At 44.1% G+C, this 24577-nt stretch overlaps 1 protein-coding gene across 1 annotated transcript in view; it reads left to right on the top strand.

The window, feature by feature from the left end:
* Window positions 1-24577, top strand: part of LOC122556251 (cilia- and flagella-associated protein 45-like) — a 155572-nt gene that overhangs the window by 55644 nt on the left and 75351 nt on the right. Inside the window, exons 3-7 of the mRNA XM_043702882.1 lie at window positions 2025-2170; window positions 2354-2498; window positions 3737-3907; window positions 19144-19322; window positions 19972-20101. Of these exons, the coding sequence (XP_043558817.1) occupies window positions 2025-2170; window positions 2354-2498; window positions 3737-3907; window positions 19144-19322; window positions 19972-20101 (771 nt within the window). The remainder of the gene's footprint in view (window positions 1-2024; window positions 2171-2353; window positions 2499-3736; window positions 3908-19143; window positions 19323-19971; window positions 20102-24577) is intronic.

Raw genomic sequence — 24577 nt, 5'->3', positions numbered from 1 at the left:
TTCGGGGTAGGTTCTTCACTCAGCGAGTCGTTAGTTCATGGAATGCCCTGCCAGTAGCAGTGGTGTACTCTCCCTCTTTATGGGCATTTAAGCGGGCATTGGATAGGTATATGGAGGATAGTGGGTTAGTATAGGTTAGGTGGGCTTGGATCGGCGCAACATCGAGGGCCAAAGGGCCTGTACTGCGCTGTACTCTTCTATGTTCTATGTTCTATAAGCGTGAAAAGATCCCTTTTGGGGTGGCACAGTGTGGGTTTGTGGTTAGAACTGCAAAACTCATAGTGTTGGGGATCCAGATTCAATTCTACCATCTTGCGACTTTCTGTATAAAGTTTGCACATTGACCCTACCTTCTCTCTGATCATTATCTTATTCCTCACGTATGTGTAGAATGCCTTTGGGTTTTCCCTAGTCCTCCCTGTCAAGGTTTTGTCGTGCCCCCTCCTAGCTCTGTTCAATCCATTTTTGAGTTCTTTTCTAACTACCCTGTAATCTTCTAAAGCTGTGCCAGATCCTTGTTTCCTCAACCTTAAGTAATCTTTCTTCTTCCTCTTGAGTTTAAGAGCTGCGAGATTTTGCTGCAGCTGTACAAAACTCTCGTTGGACCACATTAGGAATATTGTGTCCAGTTCTGGTCGTCTAATTTTAGGAAGGGTATAGTTCCTTTTGAGTCTGCATGAGTTATTTTGAGGTGTTCCGGTTTCCTCCTGCTGTCTGAAAATATGCAGGTTAGGTGGTTGGCTATGCTAAATTGCCCATAGTGTCCAGGGATGTGCAGGGTAGTTGGATTAGCCATCAGAACTGCAAGGTCACAGGATAGGGTAAGGGTCTGGATGGGAATCTCTTCAGAGGATCAGTGTGGACTCGATGAGCCTAATAGCCTGCTTTCACGCTGTCAAGATTCTATGATTTCTATGAAATAGAAAAGACTAAGGACAGACTTCATGGTAGGTACAAGAGGTGACAGTGTGGGAACAGGAAAAGAAGACATTGTAAGTGATTCTCTGGCTAAGATCAGATGGCAAAGAATTGAACCAAGTTGGAGCATGTTCCCAACACACCCCCTTTTTTTTGTCACAATCGTGTAGGATGTTATTTGTCTCTGAGTGTTTTGGTACTGTGGCAGGAGCAGAAACCTGATGGAGGGATTCAATCTAGAGCTACAGTATTGTGTGCAATTCTGGAGACCACATTACAGGAGAGATGTGTTTGCACTGGAGAGTGTGCAGAGGAGATTTCCCAGGATGTTGTCTGGACTGGAGAGTTTTAGTTACAAAGAGAGATTGCATTGACCTGTTGTTTTTTTTGGAGTAGAGGAGAATAGGGGAGCTCATGACTGAAATGTGTAAAATTACGAGGAGCATAGATATGTAGACAGGAAAGGGCTTTTTCCCTTGGTGGATCAATGATGGGGGGCATAGTTTTAAGATAAGGAGCAAGAGGTTTAGAAGGATGTGATTTTTGCTCACTCAGACCGTGGTAGGAAACTGAAATTCAGTGCCTGTGAGGGTGATAAAAACAGAAACCCTCATAACACTTAAGAACCATTCAGATGTTCACGTGCAAGTGCCAAGGCCTACAAGGCTGGGCAACGTATGGGCCAAGTGCTGGCAAATGGGAATGGAATAGTTGGTTGTTTTTGTCTGGCTATGAACTTTTTCTGTGCTATGGACTTCTGTTACTATATAGCAAACATGGAGTTCTGGGAAAGATGAGTATGGATTGGGAAACACAAGTATGTTTGAGAACTTTGAGTAGGAAGGAAGCATGGAGATATTGTGATATTTTGCAAGGCTGAAAAGGTCAACAATTAATTACTGTGGGACAATGGAAAAAGTGAAAGAGGCACATGGGTTCAGAAAGATCCCAGGTTGCACCTCCACTTTGTGGTACTGAGCTTCTCACACAGGTGTGGGAAAACCCACACGCACATTGCCTTAAGGTTGACCCTCAATGATTATGTTCTGCAGAATGTGAAGCAGCAACAGATGATAGATTAATTACTGGCTTTTTATATCTTTCAGAAATTGGACCCTGCCACCCAAGCTGGTGCAAAATTGGACCCATGCTCAGATGAGGCACTTGGGAAACTGTTGTATCCCACTTCCAACAACAATAAGCCTAAGGAGAGTATTAGACTTATTACCAAAGACATCATTCGAGACCTGATGCAAGTGATTTTCATTCATCTCACATGCAGTGACTCAATGTGGAGTAGGCTTGTATCTTTCTCGATTTCCATATCATTTTCTGTCTATCTGCCTGACTCTCTCCGTCTATCTCGCTCTCTCTCTCTCTCTCTTTCTCTCCAGCTCTATCTTTCTGTCTTACTCACTCACCCTTTCACTCTCAGTATTCCCACAGAGGATCCCTCAGGCAAGACCCTGATCATGAGCCCTGAGGAGTTTGAACGGATCAAGCAGGCTTCCCGAGTGATCAGTGAGGAGGAACGTGAGGTCATGCGTGTGGCGAACAATGCAGAAAGAATGCAGGCAGCGGTAGGTCAATGTTGTTGTCTGGGTCAGTATCCCCTTGGGAGTCAATGCCATGTCTCAGGTAAATGATCCCTTGAGAGTCAATGTGCACTTGCAGCTCCATGTTCACCAGTTGATACATCGCCCCCTTTTCCTGCAAACGACCCTGTTCCCAGATGCCAGCATCTTCACCTCACCCACCTTGTGCTTGTTCAGTGACAGATTTTTATTGAAATGCAAAACTCAGCATTTTGACTTGAACGTGACTGAAAATGATGACCCCCAACTAATTCCAATGTGAGCAATTTATAATTTGAGTATTATGAACAGAAAGAATGCAGGCATGCATTCTCTCCATTTAGTAGATGTAAGAATTCAAAAATTATATTTTATCCTATATACCGTATTTCATTCTGATGAGCAAGCTCAATTTCTTTCCTCCTCTCTCTTTATTTAACCTTCTACTTTGAGATCCCTTAGGCAATATCTCGAGCCTAATTCTGAGTATCTTGTCTTATTAAGTAAATATCTGTCCTCATATGATAACTGCAGCAGTTGCACTTTCCATACATTATTAACAAAAATTCATGTTTCAGTCCTTGGTCCTTGCTTCACTCTAGAATACATTGACTGTTGCTAGACTAATCAGTAAGATATCTGTCCATCTCTCTGTCTTCCTCTCTTCCTGTATCTTTCTCACACTCTATCTTTCTCTCTTTTACTATATATATCTGATCCTCTTTTTTTGTCACTCTCTTTCAATCTCTTTTTCTATCTGTCTCCCTGTTGTCTTGCTTTCTTTCTCTCTCCCAGTATCTTTCTAAGATCATATTCTTAACAAATAGCAGCAAGAGCTGGCCATTCAGCCCATTAACCAGCTGCATCATTCAATTAGATCATGGTTGATCCATTTATAGGCTCAATTCCACTTTGCTGCCTTCTCATCCTATAACCTTTGACTCCCTTGTCCCTTTTTCTATGCTTCTGTCTGTTTCTATGTCTTTCTCCTTTCACTTTATTTTCTGTACCTCTTCAAATTGGTCTCAAATGCTCCTTGTCCCATTCTCTTTTTATGCCTATTTTTACCTCTCAAGCCTTTCAGTTTTTCTGTCTTTCACTCACGTTCTACCCCTCTCTCTCTTTTCATATCTGTCTTTCTTTCTATACATCTATCTCCAACTCTCAACTCTTCCCTTCCCTCCCCTCCCCATTGCCTGCATATCTCTCTCTTCATGTTATTTCTTGGCACATTCTTGTTTCAGGAAATGGCTGGTGAACGAAAAAGCTTCATGAGAGCAAAGGAGCTTCAAAGGCGTAAGAATGAGAAGCTGAATGAGGTGGAAGAGGCAGCACGGGACAGGGCACTGTACTTGTTGGAAAAAGCAAATGCCTTACGCCTAGAGCAGGAGGATGAGATTAAACAGATCAATGAGGTGAGTGAGAGAGCGGAAGTTGGTTAGCTGAGAAACAGAAACGTAAAAACAAAAAGTAGTAGGAATGTTAGTATTATTTGGCCCTTCGATCCTGTTCTGCCATTCCATATGTTCCTGGCTGATTGTCCAATTCAGGACCCTCTTCCCACTTTCTCCCCATTCTCTTTGATTTCTTTAGCCCAGAGAACCAACCTTACTCCTTATTGAAAACATTCAGTGTTTTGGCTTCAACAGCTTTATCTGGCAGAGAATTTCACAGGCTTACCACTCTCTGGATAAAGAAATGTCTCCTCTTCTCAGTTCTAAATGGCCTACCCCATTCCTAAAACTGTGACCCCTGCTTCTGGACTACCCAGTTGTCAGGAAGATCCTTCCTGCATTTACCCATCCAGTTTTGTTAGAATTTTATAGGTATCTATGAAATCCTCTCTCATTCTTCTAAATTCCTGTGAATACTGTTGTAACTGATTCAGTATCTCTTCATATATTAGTCCAGCACCACTCTGATCTAAACTCTGGTTTTAAGCATCTGCAGTCCTCACTTTTGCCTATTACCTGCATTATCCTTGCCACCCTTCTTAAACAAGGGGAAAACATTAGCAATTCTGCAGTGCTCCGGGACCTCACCCATGTTCAAGGATGCTGCAAAGATATCTGTTAAGGTTCCAGCTATTTCCTCTCTTGCTTCCCTTAGTAACCTGGGATAGATCCCATTCGGACCTGGGGACTTGTCCACCTTCATGTATTTTAGAATACCTAACACTTCCTCCCTCCTTATGCTGACTTGACCTAGTGTAATCAAACATCTATCCCTAACCTCAACATCCGTCATGTCCCTCTCCTCGGCAAATACTGACGCAAAGTATTCATTACGAATCTCACCCATTTATCTGACTCCACACCTAGCTTTCCTCCTTTGTCCTTGAGTGGGCCAAGTCTTTCCCTAGTTACCCTCTTCCTCCTTATATACAAATAAAAGGCTTTGGGATTTTTCTTCACCCTGTTTGCTAAAGATATTTCATGACCCCTTTTAGCCCTTTTAATTCCTCATTTCAGACTAGTCCTACTTTTTCAATATTCTTCCAAAGCTCCGTCTGTTTTCAGTTGCCTCAACCTTATGTATCTTCCTTTTTCCTCTTAGCTAGTCTCACATTTTCACCTGTCATCCATGGTTCCCTAACCTTGTTATTTCCATCCCTCATTTTCAAAGGATGCAGCAAGACTTGATTGATCTTGTACACAAGTCATTGAAAATAAGCATGTAGGTGTAGCAGTCAATGAAGAAGGCAAATGGTATGCTGGCTTTCATAGTGAGAAGATTCGGGTACAGGAGCATGGATAGTTTGCTCCGATTGTACAGACCACATCTGGAGTTTTATATGCAGTTTTGATCTCCTTATCTATGGAAGAATGTTCTGTCATTGGCAGTACTACAATAAAGATTTACCAGACTGGTGAACTCATTTCCCCTCCCCCCACTTTACCCCAGTTCCAACCTTCAGCTCAGCCCTGACCTCATGACCTGTCCTACCTGCCAATCTCCCTTCCCATCTATCCGCTCCACCCTCCCCTCTGCCCTATCACCTCCATCCCCACCCCATTCATCTATTGTACTCTTTGCTACCCTCCCCCACCCTCTTCTCTGACCAATCACCTCCATCCCCGCCCACATTCACCTGTTGTACTCTTTGCTACGTTCTCCCCAGCCCCACCCCACCCCCATTTATCTCTCCATCCTGGAGGCTCCCTGCTTCTATTCCTGATGAAGGGCTTTCACCTGAGACGTCGATTGTACTGTTCCTGACCTGCTGTGCTTTTTCAGCACCACTCTGATCTAATGCAGGTAATAGTAGACTGGTGAGCCTGACGTCAGTGGTAGTGAAGCTTCTGGAGAAGATACTGAAGGATAGGATCTATTTACTTTGGAAGAAAATGGGCTTATCAGTGATAGGCAGCACAGTTTTGTACGGGGAAGGTCATTACCAATGTAATAGAAGTCTTTGAGAAAGTGACAAAGTTGATTGATGAGGAAAGGCCTGTATATATCATATACATGGACTTCAGTCAGGCATTTGATAAGGTTCCCCATGGGAGGCTAATGGAGAAAGTGAAATTGCATGGGGTCCAGGGTGTACTAGCTTGATGGATAAAGAAATGGCTGGGCAACAGGATACAGAGAGTAGTACTGGAAGGCAGTTTCTCAAAAAGGAGAGCTGTGACCAATGGTGTTTCACAGGAATACGTGCTGGGACCACTGTTGTTTGTGATTTATATAAATGATCTGGAGAAAGGTATAGGTGGTCTGATTAGCAAGTTTGCAGATGAAATTAAAATTGGTTGAGTAGCAGATATTAAAGGGGGCTGTTAGAGAATGCAGCAGAATATAGATAGATTGGAGAGTTGGCAGAGAAATGGCAGATGGAGTTCAATCTGGGCAAATGCACAGTGATGCATTTTGGAAGATCCAATTCAAGCGCAAACCATACAGTAAAGGGAAAAGACCTGGGGAAAATTGATATATGGAGAGATCTGGGTGTTCAGGTCCATTGTATCCTGAAGGTGGCAACACAGTTTTATATAGAGGTTGAGAAGGCATATGGCATGCTTTCCTTCATCGGACTGGGCACTGCATACAAGAGTTGGCGAGTCAAATTACAGTTGTTTAAGACTATGGTTCGGCCACATTTGGAATACTGCGTACAGTTCTGGTTGCCACATTGCCAAAAGGATGTGGATGCTTTGGAGAGGTGCAGAGGAGATTCACCAGGATGTTGCCTGGTATGAAGGGTGCCAGCTATGAAGAGAGGTTGAGTAAAGTAGGATTATTTTAATTAGAAAGACAGATGTTGAGAGGACTACCTATTGAGGTCTACAAAATCATGAGAGGTATAGACTGGGTGTATAGCACGAAGCATTTTCCCAGACTGGGGGACTAGGGGTCATGAGTTCAAGGTGAGAGGGGGGGAAAGTTTAAGGAAGATATGCATGGAAATTTCTTTATGCAGAGGCTGGTGGGTGCCTGGAATGCATTGCCAGCAGAAGTGTTAGAGGCGAGTACAGTAGCATCACTTAAGATGTACCTAGACAGATACATGAATGGGCAGGGAGCAGATGGGATACAGGTCCTTGGAAAATAGGTGACAGGTTTAGATAAAAGATCTGGATTGGAGCAGGCTTGGCGGGCAGAGGGGCCTGTTCCTCTGCTGTAATTTTCTTTGTTCTTTCTTCTCCCTCTTTCCCAAATCTACTGCCACTCACATGTGCCTTAAGTTGATGCTACCAAAGTTGATAACCTCACATTTGCCCACATTATACTTTATCTGCCATGCACATTCACACTCGATCAACTTGTCTAAATCATACTGAAGCATCTGTGCACCTTCCTCACAATTCACCGCCCCCCCCACCCAGCTTTGTGTCATCTAAAAACCTGGACATAATGCATTTAATTGACTCATCTAAATCATCAATATTTATTATGAACATTAGAGTCCAATCGCTGACCCCTGAATTACCCTAGTAGTCACTGCCTGACACTCAGAAAGAAGCCAATTTAGTCCTACTCTTGTTCCTGTCTGACAGCCAGTTTTCTACCCATGTCAATATACCATGCCACTTATCCTATCTACTTCAGTTTTACTTATGAATTTAAAAATCTCACAACAGGTTTATTTGGAAGCACCAGCTATCAAAGCACTGCTCCTTCATTAGGTAGTTGTGAAGCAGGACCATAAGACCTAACTTATAGCAAAAGATTACACTGTCTTACAGTTGAAACATAGATTGTTGTTAAGTTTTTTCATCTTTTAGAATAGGTTGCAGGTTTCAGTTCATTAATATGTAAATCCCAGAACTTCTTTTAAGTCACATTCTCAAAATAACTTAAGGATTTTCTAAAAAAAGGTGACATCTCCCCTCAGACAATGCATTAAAGGTGTGAAGTTAGCATCCATCTGTATCCTAGTTTTGAGTCAGACAGGTTCTATTTCCAAAGTGAAATTTACAAAATATTACATGGATTGATTGCCTGCATTGACTGCTTGCTGTTTGTGCATTTTTTTTGAGCAAAATAAAATGTATCTGCAAATATAATTCTGCAAAAACAAATTCACCCCATAGACTTATGTGTGCGCGTGCAGGAGAGAGAGAGAGAGAGAGAGAGTGTGTGTGTGTACATGAAAGAGTGGGTGTTTGTGTGTGTGCAAGCTTGGTAAAGTCAATGTGATGGTGTATAAGCCTGCGAAAGGATGTGTGCGTGGGTGTGGGGGTGTATGTGTGTATATGCAAGAGAGCGTGTGTATGAAAGGTGGTCTGCGTGAATGTGTGAGTGTGTAAGAATGTGCATGTATGTGCTTGTGTGTGTGTCTGTCTGTCTGTGTGACTGTATGTGAGAGAGAGTGTATAGTGTAGTGGGGTCACCTGTCGTGTGGCATGAACCCAAGGTCCTGTTTGAGGCCATCCTCACGGGTACCAAATTTGGCTACCAGCCTCTGCTCAGCCACTTTGCATTGTTGCCTGTCCCAAAGTCCGCCTTGGAGGAAGGTCCCCCGAAGATCCAAGGCCGAATGCCCCTGACCACTGAAGTGTTCCCCAACTTGGAGGGAACACCTGTCTGGTGATTGTTGTGTGGTGTTCATTCATCCATTGTCATTGCGTCTGCTTGGTCTCGCCAAGGTACTATGCATCAGGGCATCCTTGCCTGCAGTGTATGAGGTTGACCACGTTGGCCAAGTGACATGAATACCGGCCGCATACATGGTGGGTGGTGTCCCCACGTGTAATGGTGGTATCCGTGTCGATACTCTGACACGTCTTGCAGTAGCTGCCATGATGGTTGTACGGTGTTGTGGTCGATGTTGTCCTGAAGGATGGGCAGTTTGCTGTGAGCAATCGTCTGTTAAAGGTTTTGCGGTTGTTTAAAGGTGAGAAGTGGAAGCGTATGGAAGATCTTGGCGAGGTGCTCATCCTCATCAGTAATGTGTTGCAGACTGCAAAAAACATGGCGTAGTTGTTATGAAAATCCAAGCAAACCACATCTGCTGATAATTTTTTTTTACATTAGATTCCCTACAGTGTGCAAACAGGCCCTTTGGCCCAACAAGTCCTCACCGACCCTCCGAAGAGCAACCCACCCATTCCCCATCATTTACCCATGACTAATCCACTTAACACTATCGACAATTCACCTGACCTGCACATCTTTGGACTGTGGGAGGAAACCGGAGGAAACCCACGCAGACACGGGGAGAACGTGCAAACTCCACACAGATAGTTGCCTGAGGCAGGAATCGAACCTGGGTCCCTGGCGCTGTGAGGCTGCAGTGCTAACCACTGAGCCACCATGCCGCCCAAACATCATCAACTTCTCTACTTACATCTTTGAAAAATTCTAGTTGTTCCAAATTCCACTTGATTTGTCAAGTGTGGTTTCTTTTGCATGAATCTGTGATATCTCTGTCTGATCTTGTCTCATACTTCCCAGTTCTTTGCTATTAATTCTTCTATAATAAACTACCGCATTTTACCCACTTCTGAACTTAGGCTAATTTATCTATGATTCCTTTTTTCTGGGTTACATTGACTGCTCTCCAATCCATAGGAACCATTCCAGTGTGTATAGAATCTTGAAAGATGGCACCAATGTCCTTAAGTACTCTGGGATGTAGATTGTCAGGGATTTATCAATTGTTAATTCCATCAATTTCCCTCCCCATTTCCCAAGTAATATTGGTTTCCTCAGTTGTTCCCGCTCACTTGACCCTACATTTCCCAACACTTTTGGCATGTTATTTTGACTGTACAGGTTCAATGAGAAGGGCCTCTTCTGTACAGTATGATTCCTTGAAAATATATAACTAATTAATTTCCATCTCTTTGCTCCCCATTGTAACTTTATCAATTTCTTTACTAGTCTGATTCTCTTCACATTCCTAAAGAAAGATACTTAAGAGGAAGGAAGTTATCACATATGAAACAAATTTATTTATTCAACTATGCTGACTTCATCAATCTCTCCATCATCTCTGCATTGCATAGATGGATGAGACAGTTGCGTACTGGTAATGAGCAGGTGCATCATTTCTTGAAACTGGAGTTGCAGGTAGACAATGGTGAAGAAGATATTTGGCACACTTGTCTGCATTGGTCAGTGCATTGAGTTTAGGAATTGGGACATGGTGTTGTGGCTGTACAGGAAATTAGTGAGCTAACATTTGGAATACTGCATTCAATTCTGGTCTCCATGCTATAGGAAAGATGTTAAATTTGAAAGGGTCCAGAAATGATTCACAAAGATGTTGCTGGAATTGGAGGGTTTGAGCTATAGAGAGAGGCTGAATAGGCTGGGGCTGTTTTTCCCCCAGCACCAGATGTTGAGGGGTGACATTTTGAGGTTTAAAAAACCATGAGGAGTATGGATATGATGTACAGCCAAGGGCTTTTTCCCAGAGTAAAACTTGGGGAAAACTTTCAAACTCCACACTGGCACTCACCCAAAGCTGGAATTAAACCTGAGTCCCTGGTGCTGTGAGACAGCAGTGCTAACCACTGAGCTACTATGCCACTCCTCATATAGGAGACTCTAACTGTCCTCAAGCCACTCAGTTCAAGTCATGGTCAGATAAAAGTTTGGAATTAAAAATCTAATGATGACCATGAAAGCATTGTCAATTGTAAGGACAAACCTCTCTGGTTCACTAATGTACTTTAAAGAAGGAAAATGTGGTTGACTCTCAATTACCATGACAAATACCATGGGATGGACAATAAAAGCTGGCCTAGCCAGTGATACCCACTTTTTTGTAAAGTTGAAATCTGAAACTAAATGAAGTGGTATTTATGGAGGATAGACAAATAGGAAAATGAGAGTATGAGGAATGAGTTGACAATGATAGATTAGGAAATTTCATAAAAACAGTTGGCAGAGGATAGACAATGGCTAGTCTTTGAGGAATGTGTGTATGAATTACAACAATTACTAATTCTTATCCAGTGCAAAAATAAAAAAATGGTTCAGTCTTACAAAAGAAATTAAGGATAGTCTTCAATCCAAAGAAAAAGGTTATAAAATTACCACCAAAAGCAGGAATGACAAGGACTGGGGAGCAGTTTAGGATTTAGCAAGAGAGTACATAAATAATGATCAAGAGAGGAAAAACAGTGATTAAACTTGCAGGGAATATGGGCAGCGTTGATTCTAGCGTTGTGTGGCTGTTTGTGGAGTTTGCACATCCTCTCTGTGACTGTGTGAGTTTCTGTCGGATGCCACAGTTTCTTCCCACAGTCCAAAGATGTGTAGTTTAGGTGGGTTAGCCTTGGTAAATGGTGGAGCTGCGTGGGATCTCTTTAGAGGCTCAGTACAGACTTGATGGATCAAATGGCCTCTTTATATAGAACATATTACAATACAGAGCAGAGCAGGCCCTTCGGCCCTTGATATTGCGCCAACCTGTGAACTATTCTCAGCCTGTCCCCCTACTCTATCCCAAAATCATCCATGTGCTTATCTAAGGATTGTCTAAATCGCCCTAATGTGGTTGAGTTGACTACGTTAGTAGGTAGGGCATTCCACGCCCTTACCAGTCTCTGCGTAAAGAACCTGCCTCTGACATATGTCTTAAATCTATCACCCCTCAATTTGTAGTTATGCCCCCTCGTACACGCTGACGTCATCATCCTAGGAAAAAGACTTTCACTGTCTACCCTATCTAATCCTCTGATCATCTTGTATGTCTCTATTAAATCCCCTCTTAGCCATCTTCTTGCCAATGAGAACAGGTTCAAGTCTCTCAGCCTTTCCTCATAAGACCTTCCCTCCAGACCAGGCAACATCCTGGTAAATCTCCTCTGCACCCTTTCCAATGCTTCCACATCCTTCCCGAAATATGGCGACCAGAACTGTACACAATATTCCAAGTGTAGCCGCACCAGCGTTTTGTATAGTTACAGCATGATACTGCGGCTCCGGAACTCAATCCCTCCACCAATGAAAGCTAACACACCGTATGCCTTTCTAACAGCACTATCTACCTGGGTGGCAACTTTCAAGGATCTATGTACATGGACTTCAAGATCCCTCTGCACATCCACACTACCAACAATCTTTCCATCGACCCAGTACTCTGCCTTCCTGTTATTCTTCCCAAAGTGCATCATCTCACATTTAGTTGCATTGAACTCCATTTGTCACCTCACAGCCCAATTCTGCAGATTACCCAAGACCCCCTGCAAACTGTCTTCCACACTGTCCACCACTCCACCGACCTTCGTGTCATCTGCAAATGTACTAATCCATCCATCTATGCCTGCGTCTAAGTCATTTATAAAAATGACAAACAGCAGTAGTCCCAAAACAGACCCTTGTGGCACACCACTAGTAACTGGACTCCAGGCTAAATATTTTCCATCAACCACCACTCGCTGCCTTCTTTCAGAAAGCCAGTTTCTAATCCAAACTGCCAAATCACCCTCAATTCCATGCCTCTGCATTTTCACCAACAGCCTACCATGTGGAACCTTATCAAAGGCTTTACTGAAGTCCATGTATACCATGTCAATTGCCCTACCCTCATCTACATGCTTGGTCACCTTCTCACAAAACTCAATGAGGTTTGTGAGACACAACCTGTCCTTGACAAAACCATGTTGACTATCTGAAATCAAATTGTTGCTTGCCAGATGATTATAAATCTACTCTCTTATAATCCTTTCCAAAACCTTTCCTACAACAGAAGTAAGGCTCACTGGTCTATAATTACCTGGGTCATCTCTACTGCCCTTCTTGAACAAGGGCACAACATTTGCAATCCTCCAGTCCTCTGGTACCAAACGTGTAGACTCAAATATCAAAGCCAAAGGCTCTGCTATCTCCTCCCTAGCGTCCCAGAGAATCCTCAGATAAATCCCATCTGGCCCAGGGGACTTGTCTACTTTCACTCCTTCTAGAACTGATAACACCTGTTCATAACTAACCTTGATCCTTTCTAGTCTAATATCTCGTACCTCATTTTTCTCCTCAACAATATTCTCCTTTTCCTGAGAAAACACTGATGAGAAATGTTCGTTTAGCACCTCTCCGATCTCCACAGGGTCCACACTCAACTTCCCACTTCTGTCTTTGACTGGCCCTATTCCTACCCTCGTCATCCTTTTATTCCTCACATACCTATAGAAAGCTGTAGGGTTCTCATTTATTCTATTTGCTAAAGACTGCATATGTCCTCTCTTTGCTCTTCTTAACTCTCTCTTTAAATCCTCCCTCGCTGATCTGTAACTCTCCAACGCCTCATCTGTACCATCTTGCCTCATCAACACATAAGCCTCCTTCTTCTTCGTAATAAGAGATGCAATTTCTGTAGTGAACCATGGTTCCTGTACCTTATCACTTCCTCCCTGCCTGACAGGGACATACCTATCAAGGACACGCAATATCTGTACCTTAAACTAGCTCCACATTTCCATTGTCTGCATCCCCTGCATTTTGCTACCCCATTCTATGCATCCTAATTCTTGCCTAATGACATTATAATTGCCTTTGCCCCATTGATAACTCTTGACCTGTGGCATGTACCTATCCCTTTCCATCGCTAAACTAAACATAACTGAATTATGGTCACTATCGTCAAAATGCTCACCTACAACTAAATCAAACATCTGGCCTGGTTTATTACCAAGTACCAGATCCAGTGTGGCCTTCCCTCTTGCCGACCCTTCAACATACTGTGTCTGGAAACCCTCCTGTACACATTGGAAAAAAACTGATCCATCCGACGTACTGGAGTTATAGCATTTCCAGTCAACGTTGGGGAAGTTAAAATCCCCCATAATGACCATCCTGTTCCTTTTTGCTATTTTGAATTGAATAATTGAATTGAATTGAATAATTTGCTATTGAATAATTTTGCTAATCCTCTCTTCCACCTCCCTGGAACTCTGCGGAGGCCTATAAAAAACTCCAAGCAGTATGACCTCTTCTCTCCTGTTTCTAACCTCAGCCCACACTACCTCAGTAGACGAGTCCTCAACAAATGTTTTCTCAGCCACCATTATACTATCCTTGACTAACAAGGCCACGCTTCCCCCTGTTTGACCGCATTGACTGTTCTTAATGAAAGATCTAAACCCTGGAACCTACAACGTCCATTCCTCACCCTGCTCTGTCCATGTCTCTGAAATGGGCACAACATCGAAGTCCAGGTACCTATCCATACTCCAAGCTCACCTACCTTATTTCAAAATGACATTATAATTGCCTTTGCCCCATTGATAACTCTTGACCTGTGGCATGTACCTATCCCTTTCCATCGCCAAACTAAACATAACTGAATTATGGTCACTATCGTCAAAATGCTCACCTACAACTAAATCAAACATCTGGCCTGGTTTATTACCAAGTACCAGATCCAGTGTGGCCTTCCCTCTTGCCGACCCTTCAACATACTGTGTCTGGAAACCCTCCTGTACACATTGGACAAAAACTGATCCATCCGACGTACTGGAGTATACTGGCGGCATGGTGGCACAGTGGTTAGCACTGCTGCCTCACAGCGTCAGAGACCCGGGTTCAATTCCCGCCTCAGGCGACTGACTGTGTGGAGTTTGCACGTTCTCCCCGTGTCTGCGTGGGTTTCCTCCGGGTGCTCCGGTTTCCTCCCACCATCCAAAGATGTGCAGGGTCAGGTGAATTGGCCATATTAAATTTCCTGTAGTGTTAGGTAAGGGGTAAATGTAGGGGTATGGGTGGGTTTCGCTTCGGCGGGTCGGTGTGGACTTGTTGGGCTGAAGGGCCTGTTTCCACACTGTAATCTAATCTAATCTAAAACTTGTGGCGTTGAAGTAAACACACTTCAAACCACTTCGCCGTCTGCCAGCACATTCCTGTGACCGTGAAATCCTGTCCTTGTCCTCCCTACTCTCATCCTCCTGTGCACTGCAACTACACCTCCGGTTCCCATCCCCCTGCTGAGCTAGTTTAAACCCACCCGAATAGCACCAGAAAATTTCCCATCCAGGATATTAGTACCCCTCTGGTTCAAGTGAAGACCGTCCTGTTTGTACAAGTCCAACCTTCCCCAGAATGAGCCCCAATTATCCAAGAACCTGAAACCCTCCCCCCTGCACCATCCTTGCAGCCATGTGTTTAGCTGATATGTCTCCCTATTCCTTGCCTCACTATCACGTGGCATGGGTACCAAACCAGAGATAACAACTATGTTTGTTCTAGCTCTCAGCTTCCATCCGAGCTCCCTGAAACCCTGCCTTATCCTTCTGCAGGGATTCTATGATTCTAATGTAAAAACTGAATATAAAAGCTCATATAAATATGTGAAGAAAAAGTTAGTAAAGTCAAATGATTTCCTTTACAATCACAAACTGGAGAAATCATAATGGTCAAGAAAGAAATGTACAGAATTGAACACATTTTGGTTCTGTCTTCATAAAACATGACAAATAATACCCAGGACAGACATGGAGTAAACATTTCATCATTCAGAGGGTGGTCAACCTGTGGCATTCACCACCACAGAAGGTTGTAGAGTTGGTCACTGAGTGTATTCAAGAAAAAGATTGTTTATTTGTCGGCACCAATGGCATCGGAGGTATACAGAGAAGGATCTTCATGATCATATTGAATGGTGGAGCAGGTTCAAAGGGTTAAATGGCCTACTTCTGCCCTTAGTTTCTATGTTTCTATGTCATAAAGAAAATTTACAGCCTAGGAACAGGCCCTTCGTCCCTCCAAGCCTGAGCCGATTCAAATCTACTGTCTGCACCTGATCCCAATTCCTAAGCATCTGTATCTCTCTGGTCCCCACCTACTCATGCATCTGCCCAGACGCATCTAAAATGAATCTACTGTGCCTACCTCTACTACTTCTGCTGGCAACACATTCCAGACTCCCACCACCTTCTGTGTAAAGTACTTGCCACATGTATCCCCCTTAAACTTTTCACCTCTCACCTTGAAAGCATGAACTCTCGTTATTGAATCTTTCACCATTGGAAAAAACTTATCTGTATCTACCCTGTCTATACCCTTCATGACTTTGTAATCCTCAATCAGATCCCCCGTCAATCTCCTTTTCTCTAATGAAAACAAACCTAACCTACTCAACCTCTCTTCATAGCGAGCACCTTCCATACCAGGCAACATCCTCGTAAATCTTCTCTCCACAGTGTCCACATTCTTTTGGTAATGTGGCGACCAGAACTGTACACAGTATTCTAAATGCACCTGTGCAGCCACCTTCAGGTTACAATGGACCTGAACTCCCAGGTCTCTCTGCTCATCCACTTTTCCTAAGGCTCTTCCGTTTACAGTATAGTTCGCTCTCGAATTAGACCTTCCAAAATGCATCACCTCACATTTGCCTGGATTGAACTCCATCTGCCACTTCTCCGCCCAACTCTCCAGTCTATCTATATTCTCCTGTATTCTTTGACAGTCCCCTATGCTTTTTGCTACTCCACCAATCTTTGTGTCATCTGCAAACTTGCAGTGCCCTCTTCCAGATCATTTATGTATATCACAAACAACAGTGGCCCCAACACTGATCCCTGTGGAACACCACTGGCCACCTTTCTCCATTTCGAGAAACTCCCTTCAACTACTACTCTCTGTTTCCTGTTGCTCAACCAGTTCTTTGTTCACCTAGCTATAATATCCTGCATACCATGTGATTCACTTTCTCCATTGGTTTACCATGGGGAACCTTATCAAACACATTTCTAAAGTCCATGCACATGACATCAACTGCTCTTCCTTCATCTATCAACTTGGTCACTTCATCAAAGAACTCTATTAAGTTGGTAAGGCACGATCTCCCCCGCACAAAACCATGTTGCCTATCACGGATAAGCCCATTCTCTTCCCAATATAAATAGATTTTATCCCTCAGTACCTTTCCCACCACTGACATCAGACTCACTGGTCTATAGTTACCCATAATATCCCTACTACCCTTCTTGTACAGGGGACAACATGAGCAACCCTCCAGTCCTCTGGCACCTCACCTGTGTTTAAGGATGCAATGAAGATATCTTTCAGTGCCCCAGCTATTTCCTCTCTCGCCTCCCTGAGCAACCTGAGATAGATCTCATCTGGTCCTGGTGATTTGTTCACCTTAATAACCTCTAGCCTACCCAACACATCTTGGAAAAGCGCAGCAGGTCAGGCAGCATCCAAGGAACAGGAGAATCGACGTTTCGGGCATAAGCCCTTCTCCTGAAGAAGGGCTTATGCCCGAAACATCGATTCTCCTGTTCCTTGGATGCTGCCTGACCTGCTGCGCTTTTCAAGCAACACATTTTCAGCTCTGATCTCCAGCATCTGCAGTCCTCACTTTCTACCCAACACATCTTCCCTACTTATGTCAACATGATCCAGATTATTCAAACTTCTATTTCTAATCTCAACATCATCATGTCCCTCACCTCAGTGAACACTGCTGCAAAGTAAAGTCATGTGTCTTAAGTGGCTGTTTAGCTTGCTGATTCTTGTATATGTAACAAGGATTGAAACTGGCTGATGTGGACCTTAATCTCATTGCTCATGTTTGCCCTGTAGAGTACTTACCTTGCCTTCAGACTAGACTCAATTTGTTGATGGTTTTTACAGAATTATCAGTTTTGTTTCACTCCTGAGGGAATTGCCTTTATTTCTTTCATGCAAGATGCCATTTTGGACAATCACTTCATCTTTGCATCCATGATGCTTTTTTGTAGCAACAGGCATGCTCTTGATGGTTTCAGGCCATATTGTCATTACTATGCTCTATTGCACTTGCAGAGTTTAATCTTGTTGCTTGATTTAAGCAAGACGCTTGGCTTTCACATTCAATATTTCTGCTGGGTTGATGACTTCCAGAGCATGTCATTCTGTTTCTCCATATGGAGTGCAGTAGCTCTTAATAGCATTCCAGAAATTTCTTTTTTATTTGTTCATGGGACGTGGATTTTGCTGGTCAGGCCAACTTTTATTGCCCATTCACATTTGCGCTAGAGAAGATGTTGATAAGCTAGTTTCTTGAATTGATGCTGTCCATGTGGTATGTGGACACCCACAGGGCTTTAGGAAGGAGATTCCAGGATTCTGACACAGCTACTGTGAAGGAATAGAACATTGTTCTAAGTCAGGATAGTGAGATGCTTGGAGGGAAACAAGCAGGTTTTAATGTACCCCTGTATTTCCTAACCTTGTCCTTCTAAGAAGTAGAGGTCATGGTCTTCGGGAGGTGATATCTAAGGAGCCTTAATAGATAGTATACACTGCTGCTGCTAAGCAGGGAGTGAATGTTTATGGATGTGGTGGCCAGTAATTAGACTGTTTTGTATTGGATAGTGTCAAGCTTCTTGAGTAATGTTTGAACTGCACTCATCTAGGTAAGTAGTGAGTATTCCATCAAACTCCTGACTTGTGTTTTATTGGGTGGACAGGCATTGAGGAGATAGGAACTGTCAAGAATTCGCAGACTCTGGTCTGTTCTTGTATCAGGTGTATTTATATGGCTGATCCTATTCAGTTTCTAAATAATGGTAACTGAGTGATAATGCCATAAATATTGGCCTTGCTAGCAATATGCACATCCCATGAATGAATGAAAAATTACTGTGGCTTCAAGAGCACGTCAGAGGCTGGGAATTCATCTGTGAATCACCTCCTGTCCCCCGTAAAACTGTCCACTACCTATAAGATACAGAGTCAGGACTGTATTTGAATTCCCCCCATTTGCTTTGATAAATGAGATTGAAGATGTTCCAACACCTTCCAGGACAAAGCCACTTACTTGATCATCAGCTTAAACATTCATGTCCTCCCACCACCAATGCACAGTCGCAATAGTATGCACAATAAAAGATACAATGCATCAACTTGCCATCTACTCTTGGAGAAACCACATTCCATCATTATTACCACTTAATAGGACAAGGACAGCAGAGGCTTAGAACACCATTACCAACAGGCTTTCCTCCTGGCTATATGCTGTTTGACTTGAAGGTATATTTCATTTCCTCCACTATCATGGGGTCATATAGAACAGGCACTAGAGAAGTACCTGCAATACATGGACTGCAACCTTTCAAGAAGGTGACTCACCAGCATCTCTTTCAGGACAGTTAGGGATTGGTGATATATCTTGACCTTAGTAATAATGCTCACATTTCATGAAAGAATTTTAAAAAGTTTGATCAGACACTGTCAAGAAGATTTTCTATTCATGGTCTTTTAATTTCTATAGACCATCACAGATGCAAGGTGTCATGCAATCCGGGATGCCCAGATTCTGGAGAAAGAGCAAATTGAGAAGGAAATGATGGAGGAGGAAAAACGACTGGATAAGATGATGGAGGTGGATCGTCAGAAAGCCATCAAGATGCAGGATGAGCTTGAACGTTTAAGGAAAGAAAATGGGCTGAGGTAAGAGAAAAAGAGGGAAAAGGAGGGGGACATGGATTTAGAAATCTAGACAGAAGATGAGATTTGAATTCAGAGAGAGATTGAGAGGAGGATAAATGGGTAAAGAATGAAATAGAGAGAAGCAAGAAAGAGTTGGTGAGAGAGTGAGTGAAAAATGAAGTGAGATATATACATACGGATAGAATAAATAAATCAGGGAGGGAGAGATGCAGAGCAAGCACGAAAGAGATGCAGATATGGAGATGATGACTGAGGACTGAGGAATGTGAGAAGGAGAGAGAAGAGGGACAAAAAGGGAGTGATTAAGACAGGGAGCGAGACAAAAGGTAGGGAGCATAACAAACAAAGGAAACGACAAAAAAGAGAGTGATCAAGACAGAGAGGGGTGCAAGATAGAGGGGCAGAATGAGAGACAGAAAGAGAAACAGGCAGACCAGAGTAGAGATACGTACAACAAGTAAGAGAAAGAGGTAGTGGGATGAAGGCAGAGAATGGTTATGGCCTGAAATGGAATGAGAGGGGTCAAGGAAACAGAGAGAGAGAAAGAGACATGGAGACAGAGAGAGAGAAGAAGATAAAGAAAGAAGCTGGAAAAGAGAAGGGAGGAAGAGATTAGGATTAGATCTAATTTTGCCCTCTGCTATCTCAGGGCTAAAGCTCACATCATTCAGCAGATTGAGGAGAGGGAACAAGAACGGATGTTGCAACAAGAACATAAAGCACTGCAGGCTGTGGAGAGAGTTCAGGCAATGGAGAGAATGCAACAGGAAGATCTGGAGGTGAGAGAAAACAAAAGTAAGAGAATGATAACATGAGAGTAAGGGACGACGAGTGAGAAAAAGGGAGAGATCACAAAGAAAGAGTGAGAGTGAGACTATGAATGAGAGAGTGAGAGTGAGAGTGAGAGACCACATGCAAGAGAGAGTGAGAAGATGGAAGAATGAGAAGGTGAGAAATCATGAGAGAGAGACTATAAGTGAGTCACTCCAAGGAGGAGAAAATGCGAGGGCAGGAGACGGTGAGAGGCAGCAGAGTGAAAAAATAATAGACATGAATGAAAATGAGAAACCATGAGTGAGACTGCAAATTTGTGAATGAGAGAAAGAGTGAGAAGTGAAACTAAGTGTGAGAGTGAGAGGAAGAATGAGAGTGAGAAGAAGAACAAGAGATCAAGAGTGAAAGCATGCAGAGTAACATGAGAACTGGAAAAAGAACAAGAATGAAAGTGTGAGTGAATGAGATTGAAGGTGAGAGGGTAAGACAGTTGAAACCTTTCGTCCTAACTCCTCACTCTCCTATTCTTGCTCCACCCCATCACCTTCAACCTACTACAATCTCTCATCTCCTCCTCTGCCTCTCTCCCATTTTCATTGGCCTTCCATTCTTCAATTCCATTCTCTCATTCTCCTCCTATTGTAATGTCCCTGTCCTCCCATTTCGATTTCTTCCCAACATTCCCTCTCCTCCCTTCTCTTCCCCTACTTCAGTCTCCCCAGTACACCCCATCATCACCATGTATTGTTCTGACCCCTCCCATCGAGGGCGGGAATGCTCCATTTCTGTTTTCAGCAGCAGCAGCTCAAAAGGTGGGAGCTTTTACCAGGGTCCTGCTGGGAGCAGTGAGTCACTGGTTTGAGCTTTTATATTTGAAATCAGAGAGCAGAGGTTTCTGGGAAAGGATGGACTTCTTTTTCTTTCCTTCCAGCTATATAAGTCAGTGCAAGGTTGCAAAGGTAAGCCAGTGTTTTCTAAACCCAAGACCCTACCATTGTAGGGCCTCCCACCCCCACCTCCTCTAACCTTAAAGACCAGGGACACGTCAGGTAAGTGTCTCTTCTTTTTTTACTTTGTGATAAGGGGACTAGCAGGGATGGCAGTGCAGGGAGAGGAATGTTCCTCCTGCTTGGAGGGACGTTATTAGTGTCCCATCCAAGTACATCTGCAGGAAGTGCACCCAACTCTCGCTCCTCGAAGACCATGTTAGGGAACTGGAGCAGGAGCTGGATGAACTTCAGATCATTCGGGAGACAGAGGCTGTGATAGATAAGAGTTACAAAGAAGTAGTTACTCCTAGACATGAAGAAAGCTGGGTGACTGTTCGAAAGGGGAGAAAGCAATTAGTGGAGGGATCCTCTGTGGTCGTTCCCCTGAAAAACATGTATACTGTTTTGGATACTGTTGAGGGGGACGACTTACCAGGGGTATGCAGTGAAGCCCAGGTCTCTGGCACAGAGCCTGTCCCTGTTGCACAGAAGGAGGGAAAAGAGGAGAGTGTTAGTCATTGGGGACTCAGTAGTTAGAGGGTCAGATAGAAGGTTCATTGGGAATGAACGAGAACTACAGTTGATGTGTTGCTTCCCAGGTGTCAGGGTCCGTGATGTCTCGGATCGTATCTTTAGGGTCCTGAATGGAGAGGAAGACCAGCCTCAAGTCGTGGTCCACCGAGGTACCAATGACATGGGCAGAAAGAGGGATAGGGATGTAAGGCGGGATTTCAGGGAAGCTGCGAGCTAGAACAAACAAAGTTGTTATCTCTGGTTTGTTACCCATGCCACGTGATAGCGAGGCAAGGAATAGGGAGAGACATTGGCTGAACACATGGCTGCAAGGATGGTGCAGGAGGGAGGGTTTCAGGTACTTGGATAATTGGGGCTCATTCTGGGAAAGGTGGGACCTGTACAAGCAGGATGGTCTTCACTTGAACCAGAGGGGTACCAACATCCTGGGTGGGAAATTTGCTGGTGCTCTTCGAGTGGGTTTGAACTTGCTCAGCAATGGGATGGGAACCTAAGGTGTAGTTGCAGTGTACAGGAGGATGAGAGTAGGGAGGACAAGGACAGGATTTCACAGTCACAGGAATGTGCTGGCAGGCAGCAAGCTGGTTTGAAGTGTCTACTTCAATGCCAGAAGTATTTTAAATAAGATAGGTGATCTTGCAGCATGGATAGGTATCTGGGAATTCGATGTTGTGGCCATTTTGGAGACATGGATAGAGCAGGGTGAGGAATGGATGTTGCAGGTTTCAGGGTTTAGATCTTTCATTAAGAACAGATGACACCAAAATTGGAGGTGTAGTGGACAGCGAAGAGGGTTACCTCAGATTACAACAAGATCTGGACCAGATGGGCCAATGGGCTGAGAAGTGGCAGATGGAGTTTAATTCAGATAAATGCGAGGTGCTGCATTTTGAGAAAGCAAATCTTAGCAGGACTTATACACTTAATGGTAGGGTCATGGGGGGTATTGCTGAACAAAGAGACCTTGGAGTGCAGGTTCATAGCTCCTTGAAAGTGGAGTCACAGGTAGATAGGATAGTAAAGGCAGCATTTGGTATGCTTTCCTTTATTGGTCAGAGTATTGAGTACAGGAGTTGGGAGGTCACGTTGCGGCTGTACAGGACATTGGTTAGGCCACTGTTGGAATATTGCGTGCAATTCTGGTCTCCTTCCTATCGGAAAGATGTTGTGAAACTTGAAAGGGTTCAGAAAAGATTTACAAGGATTTTGCCAGGGTTGGAGGATTTGAGCTATAGTGAGGCTACAGGCTCGGGCTGTTTTCCCTGGAGCGTCGGAAGCTGAGGGGTGACCTTATAGAGGTTTACAAAATTATGAGGGGCATGGATAGGATAAATAGACAAAGTCTTTTCCCTGGGGTCGGGGAGTCCAGAACTAGAGGGCATAGGTTTAGGGTGAGAGGAGAAAGATATAAAAGAGACCTACGTGGCACCTTTTTCACACAGAGGGTGGTACATGTATGGAATGAGCTGCCAGAGGATGTGGTGGCGGCTGGTACAATTGCAACATTTAAGAGGCATTTGGATGGGTATATGAATAGGAAGGGTTTGGAGGGATATGGGCCGGGTGCTGGCAGTGGGACTAGATTGGGTTGGGATATCTGGTCGGCATGGACGGGTTGGACCGAAGGGTCTCTTTCTATGCTGTATATCTCTATGACTCTATAACAGGAAAGGCGGCAAAAGAGGGGGCGGTGTGGCCTTGTTAGTCAAGGACAGTATAACGGTGGATGAAAGAAATTTTGATGAGGACTCGTCTACTGAGGTAGTGTGGCCTGAGGTTAGAAACAGGAGAGGAGAGGTCACACTGCTGTGAGTTTTTTATAGGCCTCCACAGAGGTGAAAGAGAGGATTGTCAAAATTATTCTGAGTAGGAGTGAAAGGAATAGGGTGGTCATTATGGGGACTTTAACTTCCCCATCATTGACTGGAAATGCTATAACTCTAGTATGTCAGATGGATCAGTTTTTGTCCAATGTGTACAGGAGGGTTTCCTGACGCAGTATGTCGAAGGGCCGACAAGAGGGAAGGCAACACTGAATCTGATGCTTGGTAATGAACCAGGCCAGGTGTTTGATTCAGTGGTAGGTGAGCACTTTGGAGAGAGTGACCATAATTCAGTTATGTAGATAAAAACAATGACTGCAGATGCTGGAAACCAGATTCTGGATTAGTGGTGCTGGAAGAGAACAGCAGTTCAGGCAGCATCCGAGGAGCAGTAAAATCAATGTTTCGGGCAAAAGCCCTTCATCAGGAATAAAGGCAGAGAGCCTGAAGGGTGGAGAGATAAACTAGAGAGGATGGGGGTGGGGAGAAAGTAGCATAGAGTACAATAGGTCAGTGGGTGAGGGGATGAAGGTGATAGGTCAAGGAGGAGGGTGGAGTGGATAGGTGAAAAAGAAGATAGGCAGTTAGGACAAGTCATGGGGACAGTACTGAGCTGGAAGTTTGGAACTAGGGTGAGGTGGGGGAAGAGGAAATGAGGAAACTGTTGAAGTCCACATTGATGCCCTGGGGTTGCAGTGTTCCGAGGCGGAAGATGAGGCATTCTTCCTCCAGGTGTCTGGTGGTGAGGGAGCGGCGGTGAAGGAGGCCCAAGACCTCCATGTCCTCGGTAGAGTGGGAGGGGGAGTTGAAATGTTGGGCCACAGGTCGGTGTGGTTGATTGGTGCGGCTGTCCCAGAGATGTTCCCTAAAGTGCTCTGCTAGGAGGCGTCCAGTCTCCCCAATGTAGAGGAGACCGCATCGGGAGCAATAAATGATATTGGTGGATGTGCAGGTAAAACTTTGATTGATGTGGAAGGCTCCTTTAGGGCCTTAGATGGAGGTGAAGGAGGAGGTGTGGGCACAGGGTTTGCAATTCCTGCGGTGGCAGGGGAAGGTGCCAGGATGGGAGGGTGGGTTGTAGGGGGGGCGTGGACCTGACCAGGTAGTCACGAAGGGAACAGTCTTTGCGGAAGGC

The sequence above is a fragment of the Chiloscyllium plagiosum genome, chromosome 13 (assembly GCF_004010195.1).
Source record: "Chiloscyllium plagiosum isolate BGI_BamShark_2017 chromosome 13, ASM401019v2, whole genome shotgun sequence".
NCBI lineage: Eukaryota > Metazoa > Chordata > Chondrichthyes > Orectolobiformes > Hemiscylliidae > Chiloscyllium > Chiloscyllium plagiosum.
This window is presented reverse-complemented; position numbering and strand designations above follow the sequence as displayed.